This window comes from Medicago truncatula, chromosome 5 (genome assembly GCF_003473485.1).
Source record: "Medicago truncatula cultivar Jemalong A17 chromosome 5, MtrunA17r5.0-ANR, whole genome shotgun sequence".
Taxonomy (NCBI): Eukaryota; Viridiplantae; Streptophyta; class Magnoliopsida; order Fabales; family Fabaceae; genus Medicago; species Medicago truncatula.
Window position 1 is genome coordinate 17563970 of NC_053046.1, and position 21816 is coordinate 17585785.

At 32.5% G+C, this 21816-nt stretch overlaps 2 protein-coding genes across 2 annotated transcripts in view; both read right to left on the reverse strand.

The window, feature by feature from the left end:
• The window catches only part of LOC11417557 (cullin-3B), a 65419-nt gene that overhangs the window by 32034 nt on the left and 11569 nt on the right, over positions 1 to 21816 (reverse strand). Inside the window, 1 exon segment of the mRNA XM_039834654.1 lies at positions 21525 to 21587. Within this exon segment, the coding sequence (XP_039690588.1) occupies positions 21525 to 21587 (63 nt within the window).
• LOC11411435 (haloacid dehalogenase-like hydrolase domain-containing protein 3) lies at positions 127 to 5507 on the reverse strand. The gene is made up of 8 exons (XM_003613681.4): positions 5169 to 5507; positions 3038 to 3120; positions 1918 to 2001; positions 1650 to 1725; positions 1471 to 1543; positions 1214 to 1287; positions 574 to 667; positions 127 to 484 (listed from the first exon to the last, which is right to left on the reverse strand). Exons 1-8 carry the CDS (start codon positions 5452 to 5454, stop codon positions 418 to 420), a joined length of 837 nt encoding a protein of 278 aa, XP_003613729.3. The 5' UTR covers positions 5455 to 5507; the 3' UTR covers positions 127 to 417.

Genomic DNA, 21816 nt, shown 5'->3' on the forward strand with positions numbered 1-21816 from the left:
ATAACGATCAAGGTCTGAGGAACTCTTATTATTGCCACAATTATTAGATTTTAATCAACAAGTATTAGGTGCGTTTGATTCCCCAAAAGGATAAGATTTTCTTAGAAGTTTATTAGACAATTTATGTTAATTTAATCTAGTGCACTGTATATTTTAATAGACTAGATATAGTACCGATACAAATTGTCAACTAAGTTCCCCCATTTGATTCTGACTTCTTTGTGTGATATCTGTCATCACTTGTGAGTTGAATGTGTGGGCTAAACAGATTTGTCAAAAATAATTACAAAAGAGATGATCAAATAATGCAGATAACATAGACTCCTCTGGTTATTGCTTTCATTTTTCAGCTCAACATTCACAATGTTCAGCACAAAAACTCTTGATACTGTTGTCTGTTGACAGCCATAAGTAAAATTATGCCTCTGGATTAAGGATGCGGATTTGTATCTCAGAGAATGTCTTCACATCAGTGCCCCATAACCTGTTTTGACATATCAATTTAGAACCGTAATTAAGATATAAAAATTTGTTAGAAAGCCATAATCACTTTAGACAAGAAAATGCTCTCACCAGCAATCTATCCCTACATCATTGGCCCCGAATTTATCTGCCTTTTGATCATCTCCTATGTGTAAGGCTTTGCCAGCCTCTACATTTAATTGATCTACAAAGAAAACATTGGCACTGAGACTTAACTAACTGAAGCATTATTGCCACAATTAAATCTTGCAAGAACACATCAGCAAATATTTAAGTATTACCCAATAACCGTTAATTTATATCTGATCCATTTTTTGTTTTATTGAATCCTTATATTATAAACAGCTTAGTGGGATAAGCATGGTTATTGAGGCATTATCAGAAATTAAGGGGATTCAAAATGAAGCCAAAAGAAACCCTTGAAAGAGCGAGACTTTAAAAAACAACATGAGGAAAACATTAAGAAAAAATATATTTTGTTATTGTTCCACAAGAAAACAAGACACGTCTGTAATGTACTTTTATATATGCTTAAGGAATGCCAGGAAGAAAGGCAAGCTGTGATGATTTAAAGAAGAGAAAAAGAAAAAAAAAAGGAATGCCAAGAAAGGAGGTAATATGTGAAACATTTGTTTTGGTTCAACCCTCCCTTCCCGGGGAAGAAACAGAGCATATACAGTTAACATATTTTTTGACAAATGAAGTTTGCACAACAGTAGCTAAGAAATACCTAGAGCAGCTTGAAATATTCTTTGGTCTGGTTTTTCATATCCAACCTCTGATGATATAATGACAGCATCAAATCTGATATGAAAACCAAAAAACGAAACATTAAAAACCATGTAATGATACATTCATCAGACTTTTCTGCAAAGTATGCGGTTAGACAAACAATATTAGATGAACACCTCACCAAAGATGCAAATATAATGTCCAATAATGAAATGTAGTTAGTATTATCATATTGAAGGAATGGCTAATGCTCACAGATGTAAAACGTTAAGATCCTTCAATAGCTTCCTTAAGCGAGAGTCAAAATTGGACACAACAGCCATCTTAACTGTGTCACTGTTTGTCACGTTAGCAAGGACTAACTTCAAAGAATGTACAAAACTTACATGTAATGTAAATAGCTTAGGAAAAATTAAATATTTAATTTATTTGACCTCCAGCATCCTTGAGATGAGTCATTGTGTCAAAAGCTCCGTTGGGAAGATGCCATGCATCACCTTTTGCATAGTACTGATACAATTTCAAAACCAATAGATCATTTTATATTTTAGTTATGTTGAAAAGAAGCTGATGAAAAACAAAGAAATTGCAATTTACTTCATAAATATCAAAGCATTGTACAGATAAATTAGCTCCAGCTGATTGAATTTTCGTAGATTGGAAATGAACGAATGACAAATAAAACAGAACTAGAAAGGTTACCTCATAAACTTCCTCAAAAAAGTCTTCGTCTCCGCAACCGGTGGCTTCAGAAACTACAAATTTCCAAAATGGCCTCCCATCACCCTGTAGTGAATACAACAAAGAGTGCATGTAATTGCCATAATAAATGCCATTTACCAAACAGATATCTGTTTTCATGTTAGAAATTAACTGTAACTAAGTTTCATGTTAGAAAGTATCTAATGTAACATGAAAAATCAGCGACTTGAATATACTGGAATGTTAATAACCCAAATTTGGCCAGAGAGTTAATTGAGCAAGTTGACACAGAAGTTGAGCAAGTTATCACTTTGCCTATCATGATAGTTAAATTCCTTTGTAGTGATTCTGGTGAAACTGTGAGAACATTAATTTTTCTTGTCCTGCTATCATATGAATCTTTTCTGGTACAACATGACAATAATGACAATAAGCCGGTGTAATGAAGTTGCCATCTAGGACAAGCCTAAAGACAAATGAAGCAAAAACAACCAAGAAAATAAGTATTGGAATCTAAACTCAGTTGAGAAATTTTTGGAAATCTTGGGAGCTAGGAGAGGCTTGAGCCAAAGGCTAAATAACTCCCGATTGAGAGATGAAATTAAGAGGAGTGACTTGAATTGGGTATATATAGGAAGAGGAGCGAAATGAAGAGCGCATGCATGATTTGTGGTGTGAATTTCTCTTCTTTCCCTACATCAATTCCATCTCTTTGTTAACCTTCTGCTCTTTCTTCTACATTGTCATGGATGGTATAGTTGAAGGTTACTATTCCTCCAACGTCACACACTGGGAGTTGATCATATTATCATTTAATAAAACAGTAACCTTCCTCATACTAGTATCATTACGACCAATATTGTCTACATACAACCACACTACAACTTACCATAAACTTTCAAAATTTACCTCTTATTTTCACTTATAGAAAAGAGCAAGCTTATAGGAACTGTTGACATCATTAAAAACATTTTCTATACACCAAATTTATAGGTTCAGGTCAATTACTCATAATACAATAAGCTCTGACAAAAATTGACGAGGAAATAATGGTTTAAAATGACGATGGGCAATCATGCGGAAATTACAAGAAAATATAACAATGGTAGAGCATTTAGACCTGATATCGTAGTTTTTCAGACCATTGAGCAGAAAACGCTCTCTTAAATCCCTGCTTTATCTCAGCTGGATTCACAGTCAAACCTGAAACCAGACATAACAAATGAATACATTTATCCAAAAAGAATAATAATAGAAGGAAAATGCTGACAATAAAGGGGTGTGGCGATATAACAACTCTTATTAATGAGTATATTTGTTAAGAGGCACACATTAGATGTAATATGACTTGAAAACGTGTTTATAACCGAGGAGAGTCTCTCACCTTGCAAGCCGGTTTTTTCTAACAAACTATACAAATGATAAACATATATTTTCTATAAATTTTCTCTTATCTTATTTTGAATGATAACAGATTTGAGATAATAACAATAGAACATTCAACAGAACACTCTATTCTTATCTCATACTAGGTTCTGTTTGCAAGGTCAAACCACCAAGTTGTTTTTTTGCAAAGGCAAAAGAAGATTCATTCAACAAAAAATAACACACCAGCAGCCGCATATGAACTATGATATATTGCCCACATTAATGCACCACAAGTCATCACACAAGCAACTATAAATCAGAAATGCACCCGCAAACTCCAGGTTCTTGATTCACTCAAAATGTCACCTGCATGTGATATAACAGGGCACCAGGAATTTTTGAAACCACTATCCGAGTAGAAATTAGTTGGTGAATCAAATATATGTTCACAACAGCACATCAGATCTCCCAAGTCACACCATATATTCAAACACCTCTTGACAAATGAAAGCAAATAAAATCATAGCGACACTTTCCTGTGCGAAAAACCTTACATGAGACCAAGTTACTCTAGCAGATTTTCACACCATTGGTTAATAGGCAAAAGGAATCCCTTAGCCTTACTTTTGAGCCATTTCCATCACAGCAACTTAATCTCCTCAACCAGTTCACACTCATTTCTTTGTTCTTCGCATACTCATTCCTTTCTTTCCAAATTCATTCAACTGCAGGCAATCCATCGAACACCTCTTGACAAATGAAAGCAAATAAAACCATAGCAACACTTTCCTGTGCGATAAAACCTTACATGAGACCAAGTTACTCTAGCAGATTTTCACACCATTGGTTAATAGCCAAAAGGAATCCCTTAACCTTACTTTTGAGCCATTTCCATTACAGCAACTTAATCTCCTCACCATCAAACTGAGCCAAATGTTCACAACAGCCCCTATGCAATGTAGAGATAACCCCCGACCATTTCACTACTCCACACCATACCATTGAAGCTATATGACAGTCAAAAAATAGATACGATAACATCTCTAGCCACACAGTTCCCCTCTCGTGCTTCACCCACGAGCTTATAGCATTTTTTTCACTGGATTAAAACATGTTCTAAATGCTACTTTAGATATTGTGTCATAACCTATAGCATGTCATTTTTTCTAACTTTATGACGGTTTATATTTAGAATGAAAACACAATTTGCGACCCGTTTGAATTAACTTGTTTTTGAACTTATGCAAATAAATAAGCTTTTATGTATTATTCATAAGCTTGCCATTGTAGTTTATGAAAAAACATCTTATGAAGATACGATTTTCGTTAGTGAGAACTTATGAATTAACATAAAAGGTTATTTATTTGCATAAGCTAAACAATAAGCCAACCAAACGGGTCCTTCATCTTTCACAATTTTCTAGTGGTCCAACTGACAAAAAACAAACCCAAATTAGTCCCTAATATTTTCGTACCGATGACAAATTACTGAATTAGTCCCTAACTCATTATTTCGGAGGGACTAATTTGTCCCCAGTATAAAAATGTTAGAGACTAATTTAAGTTTATTTTTTGTCTAATACTGAATTTGGCCGTGACAAAATTGTGAACGATCATATTGGGTCTTCACTATATATTTATGAGTTAATTCATTATGTTAACTTATCAATTATCAAATACTTCAAATTTAATCTCTTAATTATTCACTAAAGTTTATCAGCTATTATCTATGCCTATTTGATAAACAACTTAATTTGTAGCTTATAGCATCATAAGTTATGTCCATATGAAAAGATAAAATAAATCAAATTGTTCTCATCTAAACTATAAGCTATTTTCATAAGCTATAATTGATCGAGCAATGAGTGAACAGAGTAACGAACCAAATTTGGATCCAATAGTGGCATAAGTATCCTCAACAGGATTGGCCAATTGTAAGAGGGTGCCTCCAGCATCTAACAGCAATGCATCATATGCCCTCCCAGTCCCACCACCATGACTATGACTATGAGAGCACCTTGATGCTCCTTTGTTGATCTGTGTTGAAGAAAAGAATGGAAGTGATGAATTGGGAACAAGATTCGAATTTCGGAAATTGGGTTTCAGAGCTTTGAAGAGGGAGTTGCTGGGAGAGCATCTCATCATGACTGTGTTGTTAGAAGTACCCATTTGTCTGTCATTCTCGTTCGTTTTGTACTAGGTAGACCAAGATTAATACGATTTATTTTCAAGGGTTAAAATATGTTTTTTTCTCTCCGTAAATTTACAAACTCTCCGGTTTAATCCCTCGAAAAATTGAAAATTGATGTGCACATATTTTATAAGGCTGAGGCAAATACGTAAATGTTTCTTCGGTAACTGCTGATGAATTAAAAATCCGGTTACAGTTAACTGCCGAGGCGTGCTGAACATATGCAGAAACATAAACTTAGTTTTGCAGTTTCTCTTTTCTTCAAATTCTCTCTAAATTCTCTTCAAATTCCATTTTCACGAATTGCAAGACAATCATCCCCACATTATCACAGGTAAGTACCATTAATCATTGCAATGTTAATGTTAATTTGTTTAGGTTAAGTTTTTTAAAAAATTTGAGTAGTTTGTATGTGGTTAGGTTTGATAAATGAATTGACAATTTCATCATTGCATGTGTAGTTTATTTATTGATAAATGAATGTAGTTGTGGCCTATGTTGTTTAAATCATAATGTGGTTTTGAATGGTGGCAAATGAACACAATTTGAATATGTTTTATACTTTGCATACAAAGTGTTTGATCAAATGCCTCAATGAAAATTATATTGATTATTTAGTTAGTTTAGGTTATGGAAATGATAGAAATGATGTTAATTATAGTTTGGTTAAGTGTATATTGATTTTTTAGTTAGTTTAGGTTATGAGAATTATGATGGACACAAATGATTAAATGTATAAAAATGATTAAGTGTATGTTAATTATTGAATGATATTTAGATTATTATGGAAATGATGGACATAAATGTTATTGTAATGATGATTATATTGAATGATTTTAGATTATGAAAATGATGTTCATTGTTGTACTTTTAATGTGTTTGATTATGTTTATGTTTAGTTTAGTTTTAATGTGTTTGACTAGGTTATGGAAATGATGTTAATTTTTTAATTTTTTGTGTTGATATGGCCGATCAGGACACTATTGATTCATCTAAGATGATTGGTGGTAGGCGTGGGATGACACAAAGCCACCGGAAGGAGAGGCAAAGCGGGTACATCCCAAAGAGGGGAAGAGGTTGGGAGATGGTTCAGGGACTTCAGACTACACAGCCTGAAAAGTCACAGGTTGTTGACCCGTCAAAGCTTGTTGACCAGTCTGAGATTGATTGAGGAATGGGTTTTAAAAACCTTAGTCCGTTTAATCTTGCGATTTTTCAAAGCAATATACTTTATTTTTCACAATGTGATTGATTCGGGAGTAAATATTTATGTTTGGGAGAAGAGTTTGATCGGTGATGGGATTGTGATTACAATGCCAAATTCTGTAAATTTTCACATTGATCATCGTCGGGTGTCTAACCTGTTGCAACCTTCCTTGGAACATAAATATACATATGTCTGTCATTTTATGTCCCGATCTCGCATTACTGGTATTCAAAATTAAAATTAATGATATATACAAAAACTAGAAACTTTCGTTTTTAATTAAGATGAACATTGTCTCAATAAAAAATGAATGGATTAACTTTATTATTGATTGAAATGAAACCATTACAATAACTTTTTTTCCTCTTAGTTTTCCTCCATTGAATATAAATTTATTTGAGAGGTGTCAGACACTAAATATGCGTTCATCTCTTAGCCGGAATTCATACCTTACTTTGCAACATTGTGTGAGTATAGCCTATTACCCTAACCCTAGATCTAACACCCAATGGTCATTTACAGTTGGTAAAGACCCACCCCTTGTTTCAGTCAGAATGAGTCCCCGGGACCCCGGGACATTGGCTTCCGCCAATAGTGGACTATTAAGGATCGCATCCCGCGCATATTCTACATTATAGCCTGCAACTGATTCAGCTTCCGCTTCTGGGAGATCAAACGAAGCTCGATTAGTTTCTGCTAGACGAGAAATGAAGAACATAACCAATACAGGGAACAAGGGAATACCGGACCATATCTGCTTTTGCGCCATATCTGCTTTAACGATTAAGGACTTCTTTTTTTTTTTTACCAAAATGACTATGGATCTTTAAAAACAAAAAAAATATATAATTTAAGAAAAATATGATAATTTTACTTAAATATATTAATTACAAAAGGCATTGTTTTATAATTTACCTTGCGCCTCAATATGTAATGGGTCGGACCTAAAAAATCCATAACTTCAAAACTTAACCTAAAACCAAAATATGCTCCTATGAACTCCTTGTAAATTTGTTGTTAGCTGGTTTACTTTCATAGAATGATCATCGACGCTTGCAACCACCCTCTCTTTGTCTCATTCATATGTAAGGGTCCCCTTGACCGACGCCACGCCCCCGGATAACTGGCCCAACAACTTCATTGTTAACCAACACATAATAGTCTACAGACTCCAGACACATGCTCATCCAATGAATCCATTTGTCATCAAAGCCCATTTTAATCATTACCTACTTAAAAAAAACCAATTCATATGATCATACGGCTTTCTGATGTCCAGTTTCAGTGATGCACACCCCACATGACCACGAGTCTTAGTTTTCATATGGTGGATGACTTGCTACCATGGCATTATGTTGGATATTTGTATATTGGCTTCATTATTGCTAAAACAAATATTCATGCATGATGTTGGATACGATGTTCCAACATGTTGGCACAGTTCAATGTTCCCTGTTAATGTGCCATGATATACGTGTGCTTTATCTATTTAAGGAATCCACGCCTATTTACTTGTTGGCCAAGACGCGTGTTTTTAGTCCAGAATCAGCTATGTGATTATTTCCTAAAGTAGTGACAGTTTTTTAGGAAACTTTGGATGTGCATTAGTTGTTCCTAAAGATGTTCCGACATTTTAGGAGACGACCTGATTGTTCTTGATTCTTGTGGAGCGGATTAGCTCGTGGATCTACAATGTTTCTGAAGCTCAACAAGTCTATTCAGCCCATATTGCTTCAGAGTATTTATACAAGGACGCAAAACCTAATTCATCATTCAAGCCGTCATTTGATATTAGAGCTTTTAGGATTTTGAGTCATTGTTTACCGTGAGCTTTTCTTGTGTCACTTTGATACATGATAAGGACTGTGTTTTATTGAGTTGTAAGTTTGTATACTACTCCTAAGCTTTGAAGCACGAAGGTAGTTTGTGTTTGAAGGTAACTTCATCATCGTGTTTGTAATCATAGAATCATAGGGTGTGTGATTGAGTGGAAGTGAGATGGAATCTCAGATCTAGGAGTTCCTAGGTTGAAGTCAATATGGGTAGGTCCTAGGTTATAAGTTGTGAATTTGGAATTTGCTGAGAACTTAGAACAAGGACAACACTAGTGAATTTCCTTCCAGGCTTGGTAGCCCCCATAGTAGGTGTGTTTGTCACCGAACTGGGTTAACAAACTCCTATGCATTTTACTTCATGTCCTTTACTTTTATCTTGCTATGTTTGTTATTGTTAGCACAATGTTTAAACATTAATCTCAACATCCATTTTGTGTCTGGTGTTGAAACATCATATAAAACATTTAAAAGCTAACGCGCTAGAATTTCACATTATCATGAATCGGCCGCCTTGATACAAAAGTTGAGATCGTCTAAGATGCATTGTGGAAGAATAATTTTCAACTTATTGGCTAGCAGACTAAGACAATGATTTTTTTTTCGTTCCTCATAGTTTCCCTCCATTCATGGTAATTCTATTTGAGGACTAAAGCCCATTCACAATAATTTAATTAATGATTGTGGATTTTTTTTTTTTACCAAAATGACTATGGATCTTAAAAAGCCTAAAAAATATAATTTAAGAAAAATATGATAATGTTATTTAAATATAACTATTAATTAAAAACACGGTCTCATTTTATAATCTACCTTGGGCCTTAAATTGTAATGGGCTAGCCCTGAAAATCTATAACTTAAAACCTTAACCTAATACCAAAATCTGCTCCTATAAACTCCTTATAAATCCGTTGTTAAGTTTACTTTCATAGAACGATCAGCGGCGCTTGGATCAGATCTATCCTCTCTTTATCTCCTTCATTTAAATTCTCACACACATTATTTGCAACATTGAATTTTGATATGCAAGGGAGATACATTCTTTATCATTTCATTTCAATCAAATCAATTCTATATATATGTTCAATCTATGGGCATTCATCTATTTTTACCATTGATTATATCTTAATTTTTTGTTGTTTGCTTATTTTTTATTGTTTTATCTTCAGTTTTTTTTCTCTACTAGATCTATAACGAGGCAAAAAAACCTAATTCTTTGACTAACATTGCAGGATTAATCGAATGAAAATCATTGATGTTGTCGTGCACTCATACAATGTCCAAAACTAATTTCTGACGAGTGTGATTTCTTTGATTAAATATGAAAAAGGTACGCATGAATGAAAATATGATTTTGTCTTAAATTATAATAATTATGAACTTAGAATATGATATTCTTCATCTATTATTGATTGATCTGAATTGATTGATTTTATTTCAAGGCGTATTATAATTTTTATTTGAATACATTTTTTTTTTAGGAATGATTTAATAAATCTTGACGGCATAATTTAATCAATGGTTGAAAACGTGTTATATATTTTTTCTATTTGATATTTTTTTAATTTATGTTCATCAATTTTTTCCAATTTTTTTAGAAAATGAATTTTATAAGGAGTAATTTTCTACATTATGTATTCATGTAACAGGTCAGACAGGTCGAGCTGGTCCAAGACTTGGTACTGGAAATGGAGGCCAAGGGTACACTAAAGAAGAGGTCAACGCTCTTTTTGTGGCACTGAACGAACTCTCTCGTCGAACTGCAGGGCTTCAACACCCCTTGCCAGTTTCTCAGGTGGGGAGTAACAACATTCAGGTTTGGCTGCATTATATCGAGGGGAGCTACACTGTACTGCCAGAGGCTAAGCCCGCTGCTAAGGTGGAGTTTGTTCTCGACGAACAAATTGGCACTACAAATGCAAAAGTCTGAGGACACAAAGGTCGATGTCATGAAATGTAGCAAGTAGTCTCTTGATGTTGTCCTCTTGTATGCTGATAGTAGTGTCTCTGGCTTTAGGTTTTAGCAGCGTCTTTAATGCCTTGGAAAAGAAAGCATGTGATAGTAGAAGAGTAAGAAATTTCTGCAAGAACATATGAGATGCTTAGCAATTATAGGGGTTGCTCATTTTTGTTGTTTCTAAATGTGTAATTTGAATGTTCTAATTGTAATTGTAATTTTAAGTTAGAGGTAGTTATTAAATAGAGGAAAAATGTCAATGCTACTTTTCTAACTGTTATTTCAATATTTGCATTCTAACAATCAAGGCAAACTTCAAAACAATACCTTCATTACGTATATAGTGTAAATCCATATGCCAACCCCTCCAACCAAAGTATGCATGCATTGAACTGAACAATATAACAAATCATGAATGGAAAAATAAGACTGGAATATTTATAAACTTCCTTATCGTGTCAGAGAAAGGGAATTCAAAAACCATGAGTGTTGATGAACACAAACTCTCAATTTCATATTTTCACCAATCTAGTAGTTTAGTTTCAATCAAATTATCTGATGACATCTCGTCATTACGTAATTTTTAATGTAATTTTCTGAAGTATCTTGGAGTTCACAACTATTTTGAGCATGATTAAGAGCGAAAAACAGGAAAATTGAAGATTTGAAGCAAAGCCAAAAACGTGCCACGATTTGGTATAAACGTGACACGATTTCAACAAGCCAAAAGAAGTTTGATTCGACATTAACAAAATGTGTCACGATGGCAAAAACGTGACACAATTTCATAAACCCTAATTTGGGTGGTTTGTTACACAAGGAAAAACGTGTCACAATTTACTAAAAACGTGGCACGATTTAGGTGAATTTCTGTGCCTATTTAAGCTGAAGACTATTCTGAAAACAAGGGTTACGAATTCTGGAGAGTGAAAGTGCGATTTGTAGACCTAGAGACTGAAGAACGGGGCGATTTCCTCCATTCTTTATCAGTTTATGTATGTTTTAATTCTTTCATTGATTATGCTATTTGTAAACTCAATTATGAGTAGCTAAATCTCTTAGAGATTAGGTCTGAGATGATTCTTTGTAACCCTAATTGAACCATGTTGCTGTGAAACTCTATTTATTGTGAATGACAATCTAGTTTTTATTCAATTCAATTGTTCTTAATGCTTTTTATATCCTGATCAAATATAAACATGATTTAGTGAGAACGAATGACTACTGACCATAGCTTTCGACTTAGATCTAATTGAATTGTTCTAATAAACATGGTTAGTCTAGGAATCGATAATCCTTTATTAGTGATATTAGGTTAACGTGCTTAAACCTTCAAAGATTATTAGACCACCTAAGGAATTAGGGGTTGTAATCTTAGAAGAGGGTCCTAACTCAAGGGATTGATTATGACTATTTTGTTAACTATCGTGGAACTAGTGAATCATACATAGAATAGGTGCAGTATACCAATTAGGGGAACATAGATAATTCAAAAGACCTGATCTCATCTCTCTTTTATTCTTGAAACCAATCTTTATTTTATGTCTTTACTTTTATGCAAACAAATCAATCAACTGCCTAGTGGCAAAACAAAATAACTTTTATACATCTTAGTTTACAATGTAATTGAATTATTGAGATTAAAATCAGTCCTTGTGAGAACGATATTTTTACTACTTCGATAATATTTGGTACATTTGCCAAACTTCTATCATTATCCACCACAAATTTTCTATTGTAGAAATCTCAAATTATACCAATCATTAGAAGCCTCAACCTTGAACATCACATCACAATTGTTGACCTTCAGATATAATGGCCGCAAACCCTAGTCTCCTCCACTCTCTCCTTTATTCAGGAATGTAACAATGATGTGAAGATTAATGTCAAGATTCAAGATTGTAGAGAAGAAGAATAAGATTTTGATAGTGACTAACTTAATATAGAGACTTTAACTTTTCACTGTAATAGTTACTTGAAAAGCTTAGGATTCACTATGTTTTACTCTATAGTTTTTTATAAAGTTTAAGATTGAACATGTTGTGAATTGCATGAATATCATTATCCAATATTATTTAAGTTTATAATCATAAGTTTGCATTGAAAATCATAAGTTAATGTGTTGTTAGTCTCATTCATATATATACTCACACACATTATTTGCACCCATCCTCTCTTTATCTCAATCATATATATACTCACACACATTCTTTGCATCCATCCTCTCTTTGTCTCATTCATATGTAAGGGTCCCCTTGACAGAGGCCACACCCAGGGATAACTGGCCAGATGACTTCATTGTTAGCCAACACATAATAGTCCATAGACTCCACACACACACACACAAATGCTCATCCAATGAATCCATTTGTTATCAAAACCCATTTTAATCATTACCTGCTTAAAAAAAAACCCAATTCATGTGATCATACGTTTTAGTGATGTCCAGTTTCAGTGACACACACCCCTCATGACCACGGGTCTTAGTTTTCATAAGGTGGATGACTTGCTACCAAGGCATTATCAAGAATCGGCCGTCCTGGTACAAAATTTGAGTGATTATCTAAGATACATTGCGGAAGAATAATTTTCAACTTATTTGGTAGTACACTAGTACAATGATTTTTTTTTGTTCCTCATAGTTTCCCTCCATTGAAGATAATTCTATTTGAGGGAGTATAGCCTATTACGCTATAGCTAACCCCCCATGGTCAATTATCATAATTGAATTAATGATTGTGGATTTTTTTTAAATATAAAAAAAAAATCTTTTATTTAAATATAACTATTAATCAAAAAAGGCCTTATTCCCGTGAGCTTAGCTCAGTTGGTAGGAATATTGCATATTATATGCAGGGGTCAGGGTTCGAACCCCGGATACTCCACCTCTCCACAATTAAATTGTGTGAGCTCCAGCCACCAGGCTACTAGACAAAAAAAAAAAAAAAAGGCCTTATTTTATAATCTACCTGGGGCCTCAATTGTAATGGGCCGACCCTTAAAATCTACAATTTAAAAACTTAACCTAATATCAAAATCTGTTCCAATGAACTCCTTATAAATTTGTTGTTAGGTTTACTTTCATAGAACGATCAACGACGCTTCCACCCATCTTCACTTTCTCTCATTCGTAAATATTCTCACACATATTATTTGCAACATTGATTTGATTTTGATATGTAAGGGAGATACATTCTTTATGATTTCATTTCAGTTAAATCAATTCTATATATATGTTCAATCTAAGGGCATTCATCTATTTTTACCATTGATTATATCTATGTTTTTGTTGTTTGCTTCTTTTTTATGATTTTATTTTCAATTTTGTTCTCTACTAGATCTATAACAAGGCGACAAAATCTAATTCATTGACTAACATTTCAGGATTACTCGAATGGAAATCATTGTTTTTGTCGTGCACTCGTACAATGTCCAAAACTAATTTCCGACGAGTGTGATTTCTTTGATTAAATATGAAAGAAGGTACACATGAATGAAAATATGATTTTGTCTTAAAAGTATTATAATTATGAATTTAAGATGTAATATTCTTCATCTATTATAGTTTGTTTTGAATTGATTGGTTTTATTTCAAGGTGTAGCGTCATTTTTATTTGAATTAAATTGAATGCATCTTTTTTTAGGAATGATTTAATAAATCTCGATGGCATAGTTTAATCAATGGTTGATAACATGTTATATATTTTTTTTCTATTTGATATTTTTTTTTTAATTTATTTTCATCTATTTTTCATTGAATTTACTTATGAATTTAGATTTTGAACAGGTATTAAAATGGGGAAGATGGCTAAGCCTGCTGCAAAAGTCTTTAGGTTGATGTCATGAAATGAAGCAACTAGTGTCTTCATGTTTATTTGCTTCTTGATTTCACGAAATGTAGTATCAAAAGTGTATCTTCCATCTTGTAGACAAAACGCAAGTTCGAACAACTTCTTTGGTGTTTAAAAATGACAAAATATGAAGGATAACACTGTCGGGTAAGTTGCTTAGCCTATCTTCATATGCCTTAGGTTTTAACAGGCACTTTAATGCCTTGGAGAAGAAAGCATAGTAGGGGTTGCTTACTGTTGTTATTTCTAAATGTGCAGTTTGACTGTTCTAATTGTAATTGTAATTTTCAGTTAGAGCTAGTTTTGTAATATCAACAAATCAATTATACTATCCAATATTATATGCAATGGGAATAATAAAGTTCTCTTGATATACAGTCAACACTTATACTTGGTTGAAAATTTTACGGTTTTACTATTGTTAATAGTTATGAAAAAATGGCATTGGTATTTGCATGAATTAGGTTGAACCCACATTGCATATAACCAAACAGCAACAATAAAACATCGTAAAGAGAAATCGGGTATGCGTTTCTTCAGGTCTTGGTTAGTGATAATGGAGATTGACAGAAGAGCAACAATCTCATTATTACGTGTCACACATTCAATTCTCACTTCACCACCTCCTCCATCGTCGCGCATTCTCACTTCACCGTCAAGATTCACACTTCACCCACCGAGCATCACCCTTTCTTCATCTTCACCGAACGAGCATCACAATCGCAGATCCATCAAACTTCATCATCGAACTTCACAGTCAACAGATTGAACTTCACAATCCCTTTTCCTCTTTCATGCAAAAGTAACGTTTCTCAAAATCTTCTTTTGTTTCACATTTTCGTGTTACAGTTGTCAGTTTCGATTCTGAAAGGAAAAATCTATTTTTCTTCCAGCAATTGACCACTATCAAATTCACTTAGGCTTTGGAGGGGAGGGGAATGGAAGACTTTGGAGATTTAGAAATATAGTGGTAAATGGTCAAATCTTTCACATTTTTTGAAAGAGTAATTTTTTAGGGAATGATAAATTAATGCTTATGCTTAATATATTTTCAATTTTAAGAATATTATAACTACATAGATTAAATTTGAAGAATTCATGTAAACCCTCCAAAATCCTCCAAAATCCCCAAAACTCTCCTCCATACCATTTTTGAGTTCCCACAAATGAGGAGGATTTAGTATTATAAAGAAAAATGAACCTCCAAAGCCTTCCCCACTCAATCTCATATATTTCTTCCACTTGCTCATTTTCCCTTTTTTTTCTTTCAAACTCCTCCCATCCCTTCCCCTACAAACTCACAAATAAAGATTTAGGGTCCTTTTGGATTAGCTTATTTTAGAGCTTATATAAAACAACTTATGCAAATAAATAGGTGTTTATGTATTATTTATAAGTTTTTAAGGTAGTTTATGAAAAAATCGTTTATGAAAGCTTATAAATTAAAATAAAAGCTTATTTATTTACGTAAGTTATTTTCCATAAGGTCGAAATAAGCTCAAACCAAACGGTGGCGTGATGATAATTTTTGGGTTAATATTTGTTTACCCCTCTATAATATTCTTAGTTTTTAGTTAACCCCTTGTAAAATATTTTGCTTAGATTCCAACCCTATAGTATAAAGTGAAGTTCTTTAGTTTTGGACCTTTGTGAATTTTGACCGTACAAAATCGACGATATTGCAGAGGGGTAAACCAAAATTCTCTCAAATTACAGGGGGCGAAAGTACCTTAAATTTTAAATTTTGATATCATGAAAGTCCAAAATCAAAGAATCTTTAAATTACAATGTTGAAATCTTAACAAAAAATATTGCAGGGAGTAAACTAGAAACCACTGATATTATAGGGATATACATATATTAACCCATAATCCTTAAAAAATATATATATTAACCCATAATTTTTTATATAAATAAATTTAAGCAATCCCTTATCATTGACTTCTCTTTTTATAATAATTTCTTACTATTTTATTTTTTATAAGATCTTTTATTATATTTTGCTGGGTCAAATAATGGCTAGAAATTCACAATTATCTTTAATTTCTTGTTAATCAAGCAAGTACTTTCTACTTACCCAAGTTAGGAAATATATATATCTCTGGCCTCCGATTTCCCTACCGCCAAACAAGCAAACAAACAATCTTCTCCTGCAAGCAAGCAAGCAAACCCTAATCTCTCCTTCTCAATGGCTGCTTCCTCTCTTTTTAGTCTTTTTAGAGTGCTTTGTTTTCCTCTTTTTAGTGCAAATTGCGATCTAGGTTTTAAGCATATTGAGACTTCAACTTTTCGTTGCAATGATATTTACTTGAAAAGTAATGAATTCAGCTTTTTAATTTGCAAATATGTCTGGTTTTGATTTCTTCGAATAATGTCATGTGATGATGTGCGAGGCTATCTAGTAATGGATGTGACATGTACATGATGCTACTCCAATTATGATCATATCAAGTTATACCAAACAAAAGTAAAATAAAAATAAAATTAGTATTATAAGTTAGGTGATGAATAAGTGGGTTTCCTTGAGAATTTGGCTTGGTTTCGAGTATATATATTCCCCTTCAAATTTATCTAATCTTGGGACCAATTTGAATCTTTTTCAACATAGACGACCAACTTAAAACTAAAAATAAAAGTAAGATATCTAACATACAATTTAGCCTTATAAAAGATGAGTTGTTTACAATTATTTTAGGATTTTGATCCTAGCTTGCATTTGAAAATATATAGGTATATTTGTCATGAGATTTGGGGACCTTTGGAATGATAAAATTGGAAGCATATTTTATAAGTTTTAGAGTTTGATTCTTTTATTTACCCCTTTTATGGGTTGTTGGATTAAGGGTATATATGCACATCTGATATGTTTATGCTTTTTGATTGTGAATGTTGATGCTCTTTACCACCACTGTTTTTGGCTAGATGGGGAATCACCTCTCTTAGTAAGGGATTCTATGAATTTTCATTCTCAAACATTGAAGATGTTAGAAGAGTAAGATCTATAAATTCATGGAAATTGGAACCTGGTTATCTTAAATTATTCACTTGGTCAAGAGATTTTAATCCTAATAAATTTACAAAAGAATACATCAGCGCAAGTTTGCGTTTGCGACAAGCTTTGTGGCTAATCACAAGAATATTGGCGCCCAAAAATCCTATTTGCTATAGCGAGCAACGTAGGAAATCCTATATGTACTGATGATGTCGCTAGTAAACCAATTTTTGAACGAACTTTTGGCCAATATGTGAGAGTTCTAGTGGATAAGGACTTAACACAACCTATTAGATATAAGGTGTTAGTTGAAAGGAAAGGTTTCACATTTTTTGTTGAGCTAGACTATGATAACCTTCTAGATTTCTGCACTCACTGCAAAATGGTGGGTCATTATTTGGAAATATGTAAGAAAGTACAATTCAATGAAGAGGAAATTCAAGATAGAGAGCCAAAAACAAAGAAATAGAAGAACAACAAGACAGGAGCCAAAGCAAGCTTATGTAATTGTTACTGATAACAAAAAAAGGAAAGGGAAAAGCTATTGAAATTGTGGAGTTGGAGGGTACATCAAACAAAAATAACGCAGAGTTAGATAACTTGCCTGAAAAGGAAACAAATGCTCAAATTTCATCAAGAGGCATGGTAAGAGTTAAACAATATGGTAATTAGATACAATGCGTTAGCTATAGAAATTGATGATAATTTGAAGAAATAAGTAGATGAGTAGATCGATAGGCAGAACAATTCACAGTTGAAGAATGCAGAAAATGCAAATGATCATCTGAATGATGACAGGCCAGTTATGCATTCAGAGAATGGTAATCACTCAGATGGTACAAGTCTGAGTTTGTGGATGCCACACAAATTGAAGACAATGAGAATACTGAGGAAGAAAATAATGAAGTTAATCAATTAAACAAGGAGATCATTTATGATGTTGTTCAAAAGGATATGGACTTTTTGAATGAATCTTGAGCGAATATGCCTGAGTTGGAAGGGAAACAAAAAGATGATGAGATAGCTTGCAAAGACAAAAGTACTAGCAATGATGATTCAACAACTGATAGCTTTCAAGAAGTTTTGTCTAGATCAGCAAAGAAGGCACAAAAAAAGAAGATAGCTCAGAAAAGTAACTATAGTACCATGTCAATGGTAGGCAGTAAAATTGTTCCACCATGAAGTGTCTTTTCTGGAATGTTAGAGGTTTGGCTAACTTCCCTTTAGCATTGAAAAGGTTAATTACTGTAAATAAACCTAATTTTGTTTTGATTGTTGAGCCTTGGATGCACTATAAATCTTTTCCTACTAGATGGCTTGCAAGGTTGATTTAAAGTTATTCGATGTTGATGATAGAGATAGTTTAGCTCCAAATCTTTGGTTCACATCTGACTGAAAAGAGACTAGACAAAGCTATATGCAAACAGAAATGGATGGATATGTGCTCTTCTATCTCTTGTTCCACTCTTTTTCGGCACAAATCAGATCATGACCCAATTATTTTAAACTTTCAACTTCAGGAAACTAATTTTGCTTCTCAGTTCAAATTTCATAAAATGTGGTCTAGCCATCCTGACTGTAACGCTATCATTGAAAACTTTTGGAACACTCATGTCATAGGTTGTCCAATGGTTATTTTCAATAAGAAATTGAAACTGTTGAAAAAGGAATTAAAAGTTTGGAACATGAACTCTTTTGGTAATATACATGAGCAAGTCAAAAAAGCTGAAGAGAAAGTTGAGCAAGTGCAGTTTCAGCTTCAGATTTCAGGTTACAAATGATGAGTTAACAATTCAAGAAAGGCTGTTAATTTGGAATATTAGTATCCATCCCTCAAAATTTATGTTAATGTGTGGAGAGTCATTCATGCATAACAAGCTTCCCACGGATGATACTTAATGCTCAGAGGTTGTTCAATTACATCAATTTGTTGCTTGTGCCTCGAGGCTACAGAAACAATCAATTACATTATGTTTGATTGTTGGTATGCAAGGAACATTTGGAGCTGGTTCTCTCAGATTGTCAATTGTTCTTCAATGGATTCTTCAGCTGAAATGTGGAAAATGATGGCAAAGTAGTGGTTCCCTTTTTGGTTTAAAAAAATAATAATATTACTTGCTTCCTAAGTCATCAGATCCAAAAATTTAAATACTTGCGGTTCGGTTTGGATGATTTCTTAAAAAATATTTGATCTAGTTTTATTCGGTTTAGCTTGGATCAGTTTTTGATATTTAAATTATAATCTTTTTTTGGTGGTGATCGAGATTCGAACCCCGAACCTTATATATATTATGCATCGTCCTTATCAACTGAGCTAAGCTCACGAGAACATTTAAATTATAATCTATTACTACTATAAAAAAATCGTACTCCAACAAAATTTCATAATTATCCTCGGTTAAATTCGTCACTAGAAAATATTAAAATAACACGGGACAAATACTTATCACTAATAATATATAAAAACGCACAAATATTAGTAGTTGATACATAAAAAAACACAGGACAAATATTTGACATTGATATATATAAAAATTTGAGTTAAATATTTGTCCTTAATAAATATAAATAAATTCATTGGACAAATATTTGTCATTGATACATTAAAAAAACAAGAGATGAATGTTTATTTATAAAAAAAACAGATAATTTTTAATCTCTAAAAAATATAAAAAAAATCACAAGACTAATATTCATCACTGATAAATATAAAAAAATAGGACAAATATTTTTCTGTTATGTATAAAAAACATGAGACATATGTTTTTATTCATATGTTTCTCACATATAAAGAAAAAACCCTAGGTCAAATATTTGTTCGTAATACATAAAATATAATATATAAGAAATATATATCACTAAAAAATCTAAAAAAACACACTAGACTACTATTTGTTATTGATACATAACAGACATGAGACAAATATGTTATATTAATACATAAAAAACACTACACAATTATTTGTCCTTGATAAAATTAAAAAAGAAAATATTACACAACTATTAATCACTGATACCTACACAAACATAAGATAAATATTTATCATTGATTAATATCAAGAAAACGTCAGACAAATATTTTTCAATGATAAATTTCATAATTTATGCACGTAAAAGTACAGTTTTTTTTTTTAATAATGTGTTTATCACTAATAATTATATAAAAAATAAGACAATTTTTTTTTGAACAAGCAAAAATGGATTATCTTAACACTACAATAGTAATCTCCACAGTACAAAAAACACTAATATATGTAATTTATGCACGTAAAAGTACAAAACAAATATTTATCAGATTTTTTTTAATAATGTGTTTATCACTAATAATTATATAAAAAATAAGACAAATTTTTGTTTGAACAAGCAAAAATGAATTATATTAACACTACAATAGTATTCTCCACGGTACGAAAAAGCACTAATATATGTAATTTATGCACGTAAAAGTACATAACAAATATTTATCAATTTTTTTTAATAATGTGTTTATCACTAAAAATTATATAAAAAATAAGACAAATTTTTTTTGAACAAACAAAAATTGATTATATTAACACTGCAATAGTAATCTCCACAGCATAAGGTGTGCCGTAAAGATCACTAGAAAAGAAGCAGTTCACAAGTCATAAAAATATAATCTATCAAATGCCTAAACACGACACTAGACCACCACATGTGTTCACCAAAAACAAAGTAGCCTTTTTGGTTTTCAACCACCACAAAGAGTTATATTTTACTTTGTCTAAAAGCTGCACTAAAGAGCATTCTTTCTGTTTAAATAATTTGGCATATCTTTCATTCCATAAAACCCAAACAGTAAGAAGTCAAATTAATTGCGAAAAGGACCTCCTCGATTTCAAACCACTTGTAGAATTAGTAAAATGAATAAAATGGACAAAAATATCATCATGGTCTACACCATCGAAACCAATCCAAGACCGCACTATAAAGGCCACAGTGACTCGAAGCACGAACACAACAAAAACAAATGACGAGCATCCTCCACCTGGCCACAACCAGAAACACACTGACACGCCTCTGTGTCAATAACTCGCGCCCTGAAATTTGATTGGTAGGCAAGCAATCACTAGTTAACTATTAACTAGTGTGCGGAGTTGAAAATAATACTCCCTCCGTTTTAAAATGAGTGTCACTTTAGTCAAATAAAATTGTTTCAAAATGAATGTCACTTTACGTTTTCAATAAAACTTTAATTTTTTACGTCTAACTTTATCCTCAATAAATACTTCAACTTTTCTCTCACACAATTTTCTATACAACTTAAAAAAAAATTATAAAGTAAGGGCAGTTTAATAAAAATGTTATGTTTAATGATTATTTCATTTCATTTTTTAATATGTACTCCCTCCGTCCCTATATATAAGACCCTTTTGCTAAAATCACGGGAATTAAGATAGTGGATATTTGTATTAAAGTTGTTTGTAATCACTATTGTTTTTACAATTTTATCCTTTAAGAAAGAAGGTTAGTTTATGTTTTC

Excerpts from the sequence above, each read along its gene's own strand:
- LOC11411435 (XM_003613681.4), bottom strand. The coding sequence starts at position 5,454 with ATGGGTACTTCTAACAACACAGTCATGATGAGATGCTCTCCCAGCAAC. Across the intron at positions 2,002-3,037 it reads CTGAAAAACTACGATATCAG|GGTGATGGGAGGCCATTTTG; the intron begins GTCTAAATGCTC and ends TATTCACTACAG. Across the intron at positions 668-1,213 it reads AATATTTCAAGCTGCTCTAG|ATCAATTAAATGTAGAGGCT; the intron begins GTATTTCTTAGC and ends TTTTCTTTGTAG.